At 39.9% G+C, this 14,062-nt stretch overlaps 1 protein-coding gene across 1 annotated transcript in view; it reads left to right on the top strand.

The window, feature by feature from the left end:
• The window catches only part of Ufl1 (UFM1 specific ligase 1), a 229,936-nt gene that overhangs the window by 139,166 nt on the left and 76,708 nt on the right, over positions 1–14,062 (top strand). The window contains exon 9 of the mRNA XM_070081817.1: positions 278–418. Within this exon, the coding sequence (XP_069937918.1) occupies positions 278–418 (141 nt within the window). The remainder of the gene's footprint in view (positions 1–277; positions 419–14,062) is intronic.

Raw genomic sequence — 14,062 nt, 5'->3', positions numbered from 1 at the left:
TGTTAAATGAATGCAAGTTGAACAGTTGCATGCTTTTATATGTTTTAATGTAAACTTTAAACAACTTCATAGCCTGAGCTTTTGTTGCAGTGCATATATGAATTTAGTTATTCACCTTAACTAATTGTAGGTATTGTGAATCCATCATTGAATTATTGTATTTTATATGAAATTACATGATTTTTTTTTTTTACTTCATTAGTCATTTCTCACTAATGTAGGGATATCAGTCATGATGAATTTTTGTACAGCGTATGAAATTACCCTTTGTGTACAGGTGTTTGATGAAGAGAAGCAGGTGCAGTTGAGGAAGTATCTGCTGAAGACTCAATGCTCGGAGCTCATGAATGAGTTGGTGCTTTACCTTGCTGATGATAGTCTCATAGACATAACCCGGGAAAAGGAAGTCACTCCTGAGGTAATTCTTGCTTCTCATTGATATATTTCATATGCATTATCTGTTTAGTCTGAATATTCATAAGTAATTTGCTGTTGACAAGTAAATAAAAAATTGAACAATGTGTCTGTATAAGAAGGGAGGGGTACCCAAGGATTGGTACAGAGCATGTACAAAGGGAATAGAAAATGCAAGAATTACAGGACATTAAGCCTACATAGTGCATCAGCTAATGGCATTTAGTATATAACTCATTTGGTAAACCCCTTGATATAATGGACTATTTATTTATTAACACATCAGCCGTTTCCCACTGTTACGGTTCGGATCTTAATCTTTAGCCAGGTTAGTGCACTCCGTAACAACACACTTCATAGAATGAGAGGATATGGTTCCAAACTTAGAAATGTAAGGCACAAATAATAGTTACTCAGTCTTTTCTAGTTTCTTTTTATTTAAAAGCTTAAATACTTTAGATATTCACAAATATGGTAGTAGGTTGGTAGACAGCAACCACCCAGGGAGGTACTACCGTCCTGCCAAGTGAGTGTAAAACGTAAGCCTGTAATTGTTTTACATGATGGTAGGATTGCTGGTGTCTTTTGTCTGTCTCATAAATATGCAAGATTACAGGTACGTCTTGCTACTTCTACTTACACTTAGGTCACACTACACATACATGGACACGTTTATTTATACACACTCATCTGAGTTTTCTTTGATTTTATCTTAATAGTTCTTGGTCTTATTACTTTTCCTTTTATATCCATGGGGAAGTGGAATAAGAATCTTTCCTCCGTAAGCCATGCGTGTTGTAAAAGTCAACTAAAATGCCGGGAACAATGGGCTAGTAACCCCTTTTCCTGTAAAGATTACTAAAAAGAATAAGAAGAAGAAAATTGTCAAAGTGGGAAGTCTGAATGTGCGTGGATGTTGTGCAAATGATAAGAAAGAGATGATTGTGTATGTTATGAATGAGAAGAAACTGGATGTCCTGGCTTTAAGTGAAACAAAGCTGAAGGGGGTGGGAGAGTTTCAATGGAGAGGAATAAATGGGATTAGGTCAGGGGTTTCAAATAGAGTTAGAGCTAAAGAAGGAGTAGCAATAATGTTGAAGGATAAGCTATGGCAGGAAAAGAGGGACTACAAATGTATAAATTCAAGGATTATGTGGAGTAAAATAAAGATTGGATGTGAAAAGTGGGTTATAGTAAGCGTGTATGCACCTGGAGAAGAGAGAAGTGTAGAGGAGAGAGAGAGATTCTGGGAAATGTTGAGTGAATGCGTGGGGAGTTTTGAATCAAGTGTGAGAGTAATGGTGGTTGGGGATTTCAATGCTAAAGTGGGTAAAAATGTTATGGAGGGAGTAGTAGGTAATTTTGGGGTGCCAGGGGTAAATGTAAATGGGGAGCCTTTAATTGAGCTATGTGTAGAAAGAAATTTGGTAATAAGTAATACATATTTTATGAAAAAGAGGATAAATAAATATACAAGGTATGATGTAGCACGTAATGAAAGTAGTTTGTTAGATTATGTATTGGTGGATAAAAGGTTGATGGGTAGGCTCCAGGATGTACATGTTTATAGAGGGGCAACTGATATATCGGATCATTATTTAGTTGTAGCTACAGTTAGAGTAAGAGGTAGATGGGAAAAGAGGAAGGTGGCAACAACAAGTAAGAGGGAGGTGAAAGTGTATAAACTAAGGGAGGAGGAAGTTAGGGCGAGATATAAGCGACTATTGGCAGAAAGGTGGGCTAGTGCAAAGATGAGTAGTGGGGGGGTTGAAGAGGGTTGGAATAGTTTTAAAAATGCAGTATTAGAATGTGGGGCAGAAGTTTGTGGTTATAGGTGGGTGGGGGCAGGAGGAAAGAGGAGTGATTGGTGGAATGATGAAGTAAAGGGTGTGATAAAAGAGAAAAAGGTAGCTTACGAGAGGTTTTTACAAAGCAGAAGTGTTATAAGAAGAGCAGAGTATATGGAGAGTAAAAGAAAGGTGAAGAGAGTGGTGAGAGAGTGCAAAAGGAGAGCAGATGAAAGAGTGGGAGAGGAACTGTCAAGAAATTTTAATGAAAATAAGAAAAAATTTTGGAGTGAGTTAAACAAGTTAAGAAAGCCTAGGGAAAGTATGGATTTGTCAGTTAAAAACAGAGTAGGGGAGTTAGTAGATGGGGAGAGGGAGGTATTAGGTAGATGGCGAGAATATTTTGAGGAACTTTTAAATGTTAAGGAAGAAAGGGAGGCGGTAATTTCATGCACTGGCCAGGGAGGTATACCATCTTTTAGGAGTGAAGAAGAGCAGACTGTAAGTGTGGTGGAGGTACGTGAGGCATTACGTAGAATGAAAGGGGGTAAAGCAGCTGGAACTGATGGGATCATGACAGAAATGTTAAAAGCAGGGGGGGATATAGTGTTGGAGTGGTTGGTACTTTTGTTTAATAAATGTATGAAAGAGGGGAAGGTACCTAGGGATTGGTGGAGAGCATGTATAGTCCCTTTATATAAAGGGAAAGGGGACAAAAGAGATTGTAAAAATTATAGAGGAATAAGTTTACTGAGTATACCAGGAAAAGTATACGGTAGGGTTATAATTGAAAGAATTAGAGGTAAGACAGAATGTAGAATTGCGGACGAACAAGGAGGTTTCAGAGTGGGTAGGGGATGTGTAGATCAAGTGTTTACATTGAAGCATATATGTGAACAGTATTTAGATAAAGGTAGGGAAGTTTTTATTGCATTTATGGATTTAGAAAAGGCATATGATAGAGTGGATAGAGGAGCAATGTGGCAGATGTTGCAAGTATATGGAATAGGTGGTAAGTTACTAAATGCTGTAAAGAGCTTTTATGAGGATAGTGAGGCTCAGGTTAGGGTGTGTAGAAAAGAGGGAGAATACTTCCCAGTAAAAGTAGGTCTTAGACAGGGATGTGTAATGTCACCATGGTTGTTTAATATATTTATAGATGGGGTTGTAAAAGAAGTAAATGCTAGGGTGTTCGGGAGAGGGGTGGGATTAAATTATGGGGAATCAAATTCAAAATGGGAATTGACACAGTTACTTTTTGCTGATGATACTGTGCTTATGGGAGATTCTAAAGAAAAATTGCAAAGGTTAGTGGATGAGTTTGAGAATGTGTGTAAAGGTAGAAAGTTGAAAGTGAACATAGAAAAGAGTAAGGTGATGAGGGTATCAAATGATTTAGATAAAGAAAAATTGGATATCAAATTGGGGAGGAGGAGTATGGAAGAAGTGAATGTTTTCAGATACTTGGGAGTTGACGTGTCGGCGGATGGATTTATGAAGGATGAGGTTAATCATAGAATTGATGAGGGAAAAAAGGTGAGTGGTGCGTTGAGGTATATGTGGAGTCAAAAAACGTTATCTATGGAGGCAAAGAAGGGAATGTATGAAAGTATAGTAGTACCAACACTCTTATATGGATGTGAAGCTTGGGTGGTAAATGCAGCAGCGAGGAGAGGGTTGGAGGCAGTGGAGATGTCCTGTCTAAGGGCAATGTGTGGTGTAAATATTATGCAGAAAATTCGGAGTGTGGAAATTAGGAGAAGGTGTGGAGTTAATAAAAGTATTAGTCAGAGGGCAGAAGAGGGGTTGTTGAGGTGGTTTGGTCATTTAGAGAGAATGGATCAAAGTAGAATGACATGGAAAGCTTATAAATCTATAGGGGAAGGAAGGCGGGGTAGGGGTCGTCCTCGAAAGGGTTGGAGAGAGGGGGTAAAGGAGGTTTTGTGGGTAAGGGGCTTGGACTTCCAGCAAGCGTGCGTGAGCGTGTTAGATAGGAGTGAATGGAGACGAATGGTACTTGGGACCTGACGATCTGTTGGAGTGTGAGCAGGGTAATATTTAGTGAAGGGATTCAGGGAAACCGGTTATTTTCATATAGTCGGACTTGAGTCCTGGAAATGGGAAGTACAATGCCTGCACTTTAAAGGAGGGGTTTGGGATATTGGCATTTTGGAGGGATATGTTGTGTATCTTTATATGTGTATGCTTCTAGACTGTTGTATTCTGAGCACCTCTGCAAAAACAGTGATAATGTGCGAGTGTGGTGAAAGTGTTGAATGATGATGAAAGTATTTTCTTTTTGGGGATTTTCTTTCTTTTTTGGGTCACCCTGCCTCGGTGGGAGACGGCCGACTTGTTGAAAAAAAAAAAAAAATATATATTATATATATATATATTTTATTTTTTATTTTATTATCACACCGGCCGATTCCCACCAAGGCAGGGTGGCCCGAAAAAGAAAAACTTTCACCATCATTCACTCCATCACTGTCTTGCCAGAAGGGTGCTTTACACTACAGTTTTTAAACTGCAACATTAACACCCCTCCTTCAGAGTGCAGGCACTGTACTTCCCATCTCCAGGACTCAAGTCCGGCATGCCGGTTTCCCTGAATCCCTTCATATATATATATATATATATATATATATATATATATATATATATATATATATATATATATATATATATATATATATATATATATATATATATATATATATATATATATATACACACACACACACACACACACACACACACACACACACACACACACACACACACACACACACACACACACACACACACACACACACACACACACACACACACACACACACACACACACACACACACACACACACACACACACACACACACACACACACACACACACACACACACACACACACCATACCCGGGTATATTCCTAAATCAGATAGTATTATAAACTAGTGGAATCTTTAATTTTCTAATATTAAAGAAACCCCGAGTATAATATTAACTGGATAATACATATATAAATTAATCTCATTATGACCTTGGTCATAACACCCCCCCCCCCTTTCAACGACTAAACTTCGCCGTAAAAGAATATAAACCAGAATACATGTCATTCCTCTGACAGACCCTGATGACAAATGTTGCTTTTCCAATAAGAAAATTAAGACTTGTGTCGCCAAACCACGTATGTGTAGACACCACATAACCAGAGCTTCTGGTAGAAGAGGTGTTTCCCATAAAGAGGCCTTAAGTGACCCTTGGTAGCAGAAGTCAGGGTAAGACAACACGAGACTGCCACCGCAGAAATAAGTTCTGGATACCATATGGTGGCTTACGTGACAGGTCTCCTCAGTGGTTACAAGAATCAGATAGCTGTAAGTAAACAAATAGCATTAAGAAAATGAGTTAAACAAATACATCTCTATAAAAATGTACCATAAATCCCCTGTTTTGTAAACTGAAATTTAATAACATGTCTTAAGGACGGGACAGAGTGTCAGCAATCACGTTATCAGCTCCTCTAATATGGTTAATACTTATAGAAAAAGGTTGTATCCTAAGGGACCATCTTTGTATTCTAGCATTTTTAGCCTTCATGGTGTTTAAAAAGGTTAAGGGATTATGATCTGTTTTTACTCTAATTTTATGAGGGGTAGTCCCGAGATAGACCTCAAAGTGTTCCAAGGCTAAGACCAATGCTAGTGCCTCCTTTTCAACGGTTGCATAACTTAATTGATGGGGTTTCAATTTTGCAGAAAAATAACAGACTGGGTGTAAAAGATCAGAAGAGGAGGAAGGTTGTAGAAGAACAGCACCGACTGCATACTCGCTGGCATCCACTTGTAAAGTAAAGGGAGCGTCGAACACCGGACTCTGTAGAACTGGAGAGGAACCAAGTAGACGCTTTAGATGAGTAAAGGCTAACTCACTTGTAGCCGTCCATTTAAAAGGAACTTTAGAACTTGTAAGTTCAAACAGGGGCGCCGCCACTTGCGAAAAATTAGGGCAAAACCGGCGGTAGTAACCGGCCATCCCTAGAAACCTCTGTACACCTTTCTTGTCTTGCGGAGCGGGAAAATCCATAATAGCAAGAATCTTTGCATTAACGGGGGCAACCGTGCCTTGCCCTATATTAAATCCGAGATATTTTATCCGGGCCTGACCAAACTCACACTTGGCAAGGTTGACAGTAAAATGGTGTTCATCTAGCCTTTTCAAGAGTGCTTCCAGCCGAATCAGGTGTTGAGGCCAGTCATCGCTGAATACTACCAGATCATCCAGGTAGGCTTCCGTTCCTTCAAAGTCGTACGTTAGCTGATTCATAAGCCTCTGGAAGGTCGAGGCTGCGTTGCAGAGCCCGAAGGGCATCACCCTGTAGTTAAACAGGCCTTCAGGCACGGTGAAAGAAGAAATCTCCTGTGCTTGGGGCGATAACGGCACCTGATAAATACCATGCAGGAGGTCCAAACGACTGACATACTTTGCACTGGAGACGCTGTCTATTAGGTCGTCAACCCTAGGAAGGGGGAATCCGTCAGGCACTGTTAGGGAATTTACTCTCCGATAGTCTGTACACATTCTAAATGAACCGTCCGACTTAGGTACAAGGACATATGGTGAAGCCCAAGGGCTTTTGCTATGTTCAATCAAACCATGATTGAACAAGAAACTTATTTCCTCCCGCAGCTTTATTCTTTACTGGGCTGACTCTATACGGAGCTTGTTTAACTGGAGCAGCTCCTTGCACATCCACATCGTGGATCCCCATGGTGCACTGTCTGGGGATATCTCCGAAGAGACTTCTATAAGTGGAAATCAAGTCTCGGATTTCACTTGCTCTTTCCTTTTCTAAGTTACCGAGATAATCATCTAAGGTTTCCATTATTTCCAAGTTCTTCAGTCTTATCTCTACTCCACGTGAACAATCTTCTTTACTTGAGTCACCTTCTTGTGTCCCCACCGCAGCCACAGGGACAAGCCCTTCGTAGTATTTCTTTAGCTGATTTATATGGTAAGTTCAGGTCGATTTTCTTCTTCCTGGTGTTCTTACCACATAATTTACCTTACTCAACTTCTTAATCACCTCCATTGGACCCTCATACATGGGTTGCAAGGTATGGCCTGGCACCGGCTTTAAAGCTATCACTTTGTCTCCCACATTTAATGAACGCTCAACAGCAGTCTTGTCATAACGTTGTTTCATATGGTTTTGAGCTTGTCCAAGGTTGTCAGCGGCCAATTGCCGAGTAAAAACCAAGTGTTCTTGCATTGCCGTGGGAGATAAACATAAAGAAGGCTCCACTTTTCCAGACCATACGTCCTTTAGCATTACTAACGGTCCTCGGACCGCATGACCATAAATGAGTTCAAAAGGACTGTATCCTAAGCTTTCCTGTTCACTCTCTCTTAAGACAAGGAGGAGGAAAGGAATACCTTCATCCCAGTCTGTTGAGAACTGCTCACAGTATGCCCTCATCATGATCTTAAGGGTTTGGTGAAACCTCTCTATGACACCCTGGGTTTGGGGTCTATATGCTCTTGAAACAATGGGTTTAACTCCGACCCTGGACATAGCTTCACGGAAAATCTTTGATGTGAAATTTGTCCCTCTGTCAGATTGAATCTCCTTAGGGAATCCGAACTGTGCGAAAAATCTAAATAGGACTCTCACAATAGCCTTAGCACTAATCTTGCGTAAGGGCACTGCCTCTGGATACCGAGTAGTCGTATCCATTATAGTAAGAAGATATTGATTGCCAAGCCTAGTTTTTGGGAGAGGTCCCACACAGTCTACTACGAGCCGAGAGAAGGGTTCGCCTTCTACGGCAGTAGGTAAGAGGGGCGCAGGAGGAGGTTTTTGTGCAGGCTTTCCAATGAGCTGGCAAATAGCACAGTTTCTCAAGTACTCAGTCACGGTATCCTTCATCTTGGGCCAGAAGAAATATCGGGCTAATTTTACTGGAGTCTTTCTTATTCTCAAATGTCCGTCCATGGGGCTAGAATGTGCCACTTCCAACGCTAACTCCCGAAATCGGACAGGTTAAACCAAAAGTTGTTTTGGCTTGAGACATGAATTAACTGAAGTCGACGGAAATTTTTTCATCAGGATACCGTCAGAGTAATAAAAACATTCTTCCTTACCCTCAGCTTCCAACTCAGTAAGCGCTTGATCCCTTGCCCATTTCAACGATGGGTCTTCAAGCTGTTCTTTCACTAAATTTTCCCAATTAAAGTCGTTACTCCGTAATGGGGCAAAATCTACCACTCGGGATTTTAGAGGCTGATTTTCAACTTCGTGTTGATCACTGGCACTGAACAGAGCATCCAAACCCCAATCTGAGGGTTCATCAGGAGTAGGCAGTGGTTCCAAATTTTTAGCCATAGCCCTTGTTATAGCTGTAAGAGGGAATAGACGAGGACCTTCCTTACACCCTTCAATGGCGTAATTCTCTCCAGAGAGCTCTTCTATAACATAAGGTTCTCGGCAAATTCCTCCTCTTTCTAAATCATTACCCACAAATAGGTCCACACTCTTAATGGGAAAATCAGTATCAGAAAGGCCCACAACAGCTTCACCTTGATATGAATCTACGTTCACATACACCTTATGAAGGGGTACTCTTGTGATGGCACCACCGTAACCTTCTAGCAGAACATCCAGGTTAATATAAGTGTCATCATTTAGAGGAAGTACTCCTTTTCTCAGTAAGGTCAGGTAGCTTTCCGTATCTCGATAGGATACTATGTCCACCATTTGGTCCTCTGTAATACCAGCCTTACCCTTAAAGAAGTAAGGCAACATGGCTTCCGAAACTTTGTCTGCGAACAACTCAGAGGGAATTAGGCACTTCGATTTTGAGGAAGATGTCATCTGTACAGGTAATGTTTCAGAACCTGACCGCCTATGGTCTCGACTTAATTGGAAACATGAGCGCCTCCAATGGCCTGGTTTCTGACAATAAGAGCAAGTTGGGCCTCTACTTGATGTATCTCTCTCGTAAGATGGTCTTCCTTTACTATTACTATGGTCGACACTCGAGTAGGCTTTTGCTGAATGAGGAGGAGAGGTCTGCTGATCCGTTTTCCTAGGAGAGAAAGGCTGACTCTTAGAAGAACATAACCTGGCTTTCTCTCTAGACCCTTTTTCCTTTGTCAATTGAGAGGTTATCTCAAAGTGATCAGCTAGAGAAGCAGAGGCCAACACATCTGCAGTCTGGTGTTCGATAACAAAGGAGCGTACATCGCCCGTCAGAGAGTTCTGAAATTCTTCTTGCAAGATCAGCTGTATCAGACGCTCCATAGTATCACACCCAGATGACCTCAACCATCGCTCTAGAGCCACCTTCTTTTGCCGGGCAAATTCTACCCAGGTTTGGCCGGGCAGTCTTCGTAGAGAGCAGAAGATACGCTGATAACTTACAGGAAGTAAGTCATACTCCTTTAAAATGATCTTCTTAACTGCCTCGTAATCTGCATACGTACTTGTCATACAGGAGAGCTGCAGTACATGATTGAGCCTTACCCTTAAGTGTGGTGTGAAGTAAGGTAGCCCAATGTTCACGAGGCCATCTCATCCCTCGTGCCTGATTCTCAAATGTGTCGAAATAAGTGTCCAAGTCTGTTTCACAAAACCTGGGCACTAATGAGGCAGCCCTGTGCAGGTCAAAGGTCAAGGTTGGAGTAGCAGACGACTTACTCTTTTCCTCCTCTTTTTGCCTCTCGAATCTGATGTTTTCCCTCTCGAACTCTTCTTTATACAGCAGGTGCTGGGATTCCAGTTGCTCTGTTTGCAACTTTATAAGATGTTCCAGACGTTGAAAGTGTTCGAGTGTGAGAGGAGTCAAAGGTACTGGAGGAGTGTGTCTCTATAGGCGAAGCTTGGGACGAGCTCCACCTCCGGTCGCCCCCACATGACCAGGGCTAGCCAACGGGCTCTCATTACACGAATCAGGTGGCACGTTGTCCCGAGACATATCCACTGCTCCCAAAGTGAGGCCTTCAAATGAAGCCATCAAATGAGCTACTCCTAGGGACAAAGATTCCTCCGAGGGTGTCTTGCCATGCAAGTCCAACCACGGGACAGTGTCAGAGGGCTGAGTAAACAATATGTTCTGTATTATAGAACGGATGGTACTCGCTGTATTACGATTGTTATAGGAAACTCCCAAATATCTAGCCACTTGCCAGCATTGTTGTAGTGGTAAAGTCTTCAGCGTATCTGGATTCAAGTCCTTCACCAACTGCGATATGTCACGGTCCATGGTCAAGAAGTTCAAAGCTCCCAAAACAGGCCCCCACTTGTTACGGTTCGAATCTTAATCTTTAGCCAGGTTAGTGCACTCTGTAACAACACACTTCATAGAGTGAGAAGATATGGTTCCAAACTTAGAAATGTAAGGCACGAATAATAATTACTCAGTCTTTTCTAGTTTCTTTTTATTTAAAAGCTTAAATTCTTTAGATATTCACAAATATCTATTAAATATCACTTTGGTCAGAAACTTTTCTTCACACAAGAAAACTCTTAAATAGAATGTACATCATAGACCCCCTCTGGAGACTATGTCAATATGGTCACTACACTTGATAATGATCAGAGGAATATTACTGCTTCCTCAATAGTAACATTACTTGTGTGCAAGTACATATATTGAGAATTAACACTTTCACTGAGTAACTCCCTGGCATAAGGAATATATCACAAAGTTCTAAGCTTGACACTGGTCGTCACATCGTAACCTGAAGGTAACAGTATATAATTGTCTGCAGACTTCACTTCACAATAAACCACAAGCTGGTTCAGGAGTTTCTACAACAGAATTCTCTATCCAAGTGAGAATAAGGCGGAGTACTAGGAGGGTAGCTCAGTCAAAGCACACTGAGTCGGCAGAGAGAGCAAACTGAATTAACACAGTTAATCCATACATGACATCAACTCGCCAAAGGGGAGAGGGAATAGTAGGCTAAACTACCCTCCAAGGACATACCTTGTTTCAACTTTTAGACAGCTGTTACCTACCTAACATTACTCAATATATATATATATATATATATATATATATATATATATATATATATATATATATATATATATATATATATATATATAATATATATATATATATATATATATATATATATATATATATTATATATATATATATATATATATATATATATATATATATTATATATATATATATATATATATATATATATATATATATATATATATATATATATATATATATATATATATATATATATATATATATATATATTACGGGATTACCAAAACTGTTGTCCAGAGGGCTGAGGAAGGGTTGTTGAGGTGGTTCGGACATGTAGAGAGAATGGAGCGAAACAGAATGACTTCAAGAGTGTATCAGTCTGTAGTGGAAGGAAGGCGGGGTAGGGGTCGGCCTAGGAAGGGTTGGAGGGAGGGGGTAAAGGCGGTTTTGTGTGCGAGGGGCTTGGACTTCCAGCAGGCATGCTTGAGCGTGTTTGATAGGAGTGAATGGAGACAAATGGTTTTTAATACTTGACGTGCTGTTGGAGTGTGAGCAAAGTAACATTTATGAAGGGATTCAGGGAAACCGGCAGGCCGGACTTGAGTCCTGGAGATGGGAAGTACAGTGCCTGCACTCTGAAGGAGGGGTGTTAATGTTGCAGTTTAAAAACTGTAGTGTAAAGCACCCTTCTGGCAAGACAGTGATGGAGTGAATGACGGTGAAAGTTTTTCTTTTTCAGGCCACCCTGCCTTGGTGGGAATCGGCCAGTGTGATAATAAAAAAAAAAAAAATATATGTCGTGCTGAATATGTAAAACTGGTCAATTAGCAAGAACTCATTTAAAATTAAGTCCTTTCTAAAAATTTTCTCTTATACGTTTAAAGATATATTTTTTTCATTATTGTTAATGTAAAAATTTGTTATTTTGCACCAAAAAGAACTTAGAAAACTTACCTAACCTTATTATAACAAGAACAATTTATTTTAGCCTAACCCAACTAAATATATTTTAGATTTGTTTACAGTAATTTAATACTAAATAAACACACTGAAATATATTTTTTTCGTTAGGTTCAGAATGATTTTGGGGAAATTATTGCATACACAAATTTTCACTTGTCCTATATGGCAAGATGAGCTTTGCTATTTAAGCCAAGATCGCAAGTTCTGCCTATTCGGCACGACATATATATATATATATTTATATATATATATATATATATATATATATATATATATATATATATATATATATATATATATATATATATATATATATATATATAACAAGTTAAGAAAGCCTAGGGAAAGTATGGATTTGTCAGTTAAAAACAGAGTAGGGGAGTTAGTAGATGGGGAGAGGGAGGTATTAGGTAGATGGCGAGAATATTTTGAGGAACTTTTAAATGTTAAGGAAGAAAGGGAGGCGGTAATTTCATGCACTGGCCAGGGAGGTATACCATCTTTTAGGAGTGAAGAAGAGCAGACTGTAAGTGTGGTGGAGGTACGTGAGGCATTACGTAGAATGAAAGGGGGTAAAGCAGCTGGAACTGATGGGATCATGACAGAAATGTTAAAAGCAGGGGGGGATATAGTGTTGGAGTGGTTGGTACTTTTGTTTAACAAATGTATGAAAGAGGGGAAGGTACCTAGGGATTGGCGGAGAGCATGTATAGTCCCTTTATATAAAGGGAAAGGGGACAAAAGAGATTGTAAAAATTATAGAGGAATAAGTTTACTGAGTATACCAGGAAAAGTATACGGTAGGGTTATAATTGAAAGAATTAGAGGTAAGACAGAATGTAGAATTGCGGACGAACAAGGAGGTTTCAGAGTGGGTAGGGGATGTGTAGATCAAGTGTTTACATTGAAGCATATATGTGAACAGTATTTAGATAAAGGTAGGGAAGTTTTTATTGCATTTATGGATTTAGAAAAGGCATATGATAGAGTGGATAGAGGAGCAATGTGGCAGATGTTGCAAGTTTATGGAATAGGTGGTAAGTTACTAAATGCTGTAAAGAGCTTTTATGAGGATAGTGAGGCCCAGGTTAGGGTGTGTAGAAGAGAGGGAGAATACTTCCCGGTAAAAGTAGGTCTTAGACAGGGATGTGTAATGTCACCATGGTTGTTTAATATATTTATAGATGGGGTTGTAAAAGAAGTAAATGCTAGGGTGTTCGGGAGAGGGGTGGGATTAAATTATGGGGAATCAAATTCAAAATGGGAATTGACACAGTTACTTTTTGCTGATGATACTGTGCTTATGGGAGATTCTAAAGAAAAATTGCAAAGGTTAGTGGATGAGTTTGAGAATGTGTGTAAAGGTAGAAAGTTGAAAGTGAACATAGAAAAGAGTAAGGTGATGAGGGTATCAAATGATTTAGATAAAGAAAAATTGGATATCAAATTGGGGAGGAGGAGTATGGAAGAAGTGAATGTTTTCAGATACTTGGGAGTTGACGTGTCAGCGGATGGATTTATGAAGGATGAGGTGAATCATAGAATTGATGAGGGAAAAAAGGTGAGTGGTGCGTTGAGGTATATGTGGAGTCAAAAAACGTTATCTATGGAGGCAAAGAAGGGAATGTATGAAAGTATAGTAGTACCAACACTCTTATATGGATGTGAAGCTTGGGTGGTAAATGCAGCAGCGAGGAGACGGTTGGAGGCAGTGGAGATGTCCTGTCTAAGGGCAATGTGCGGTGTAAATATTATGCAGAAAATTCGGAGTGTGGAAATTAGGAGAAGGTGTGGAGTTAATAAAAGCATTAGTCAGAGGGCAGAAGAGGGGTTGTTGAGGTGGTTTGGTCATTTAGAGAGAATGAATCAAAGTAGAATGACATG

Source organism: Cherax quadricarinatus, chromosome 6, assembly GCF_038502225.1.
Source record: "Cherax quadricarinatus isolate ZL_2023a chromosome 6, ASM3850222v1, whole genome shotgun sequence".
Taxonomy (NCBI): domain Eukaryota; kingdom Metazoa; phylum Arthropoda; class Malacostraca; order Decapoda; family Parastacidae; genus Cherax; species Cherax quadricarinatus.
This window is presented reverse-complemented; position numbering and strand designations above follow the sequence as displayed.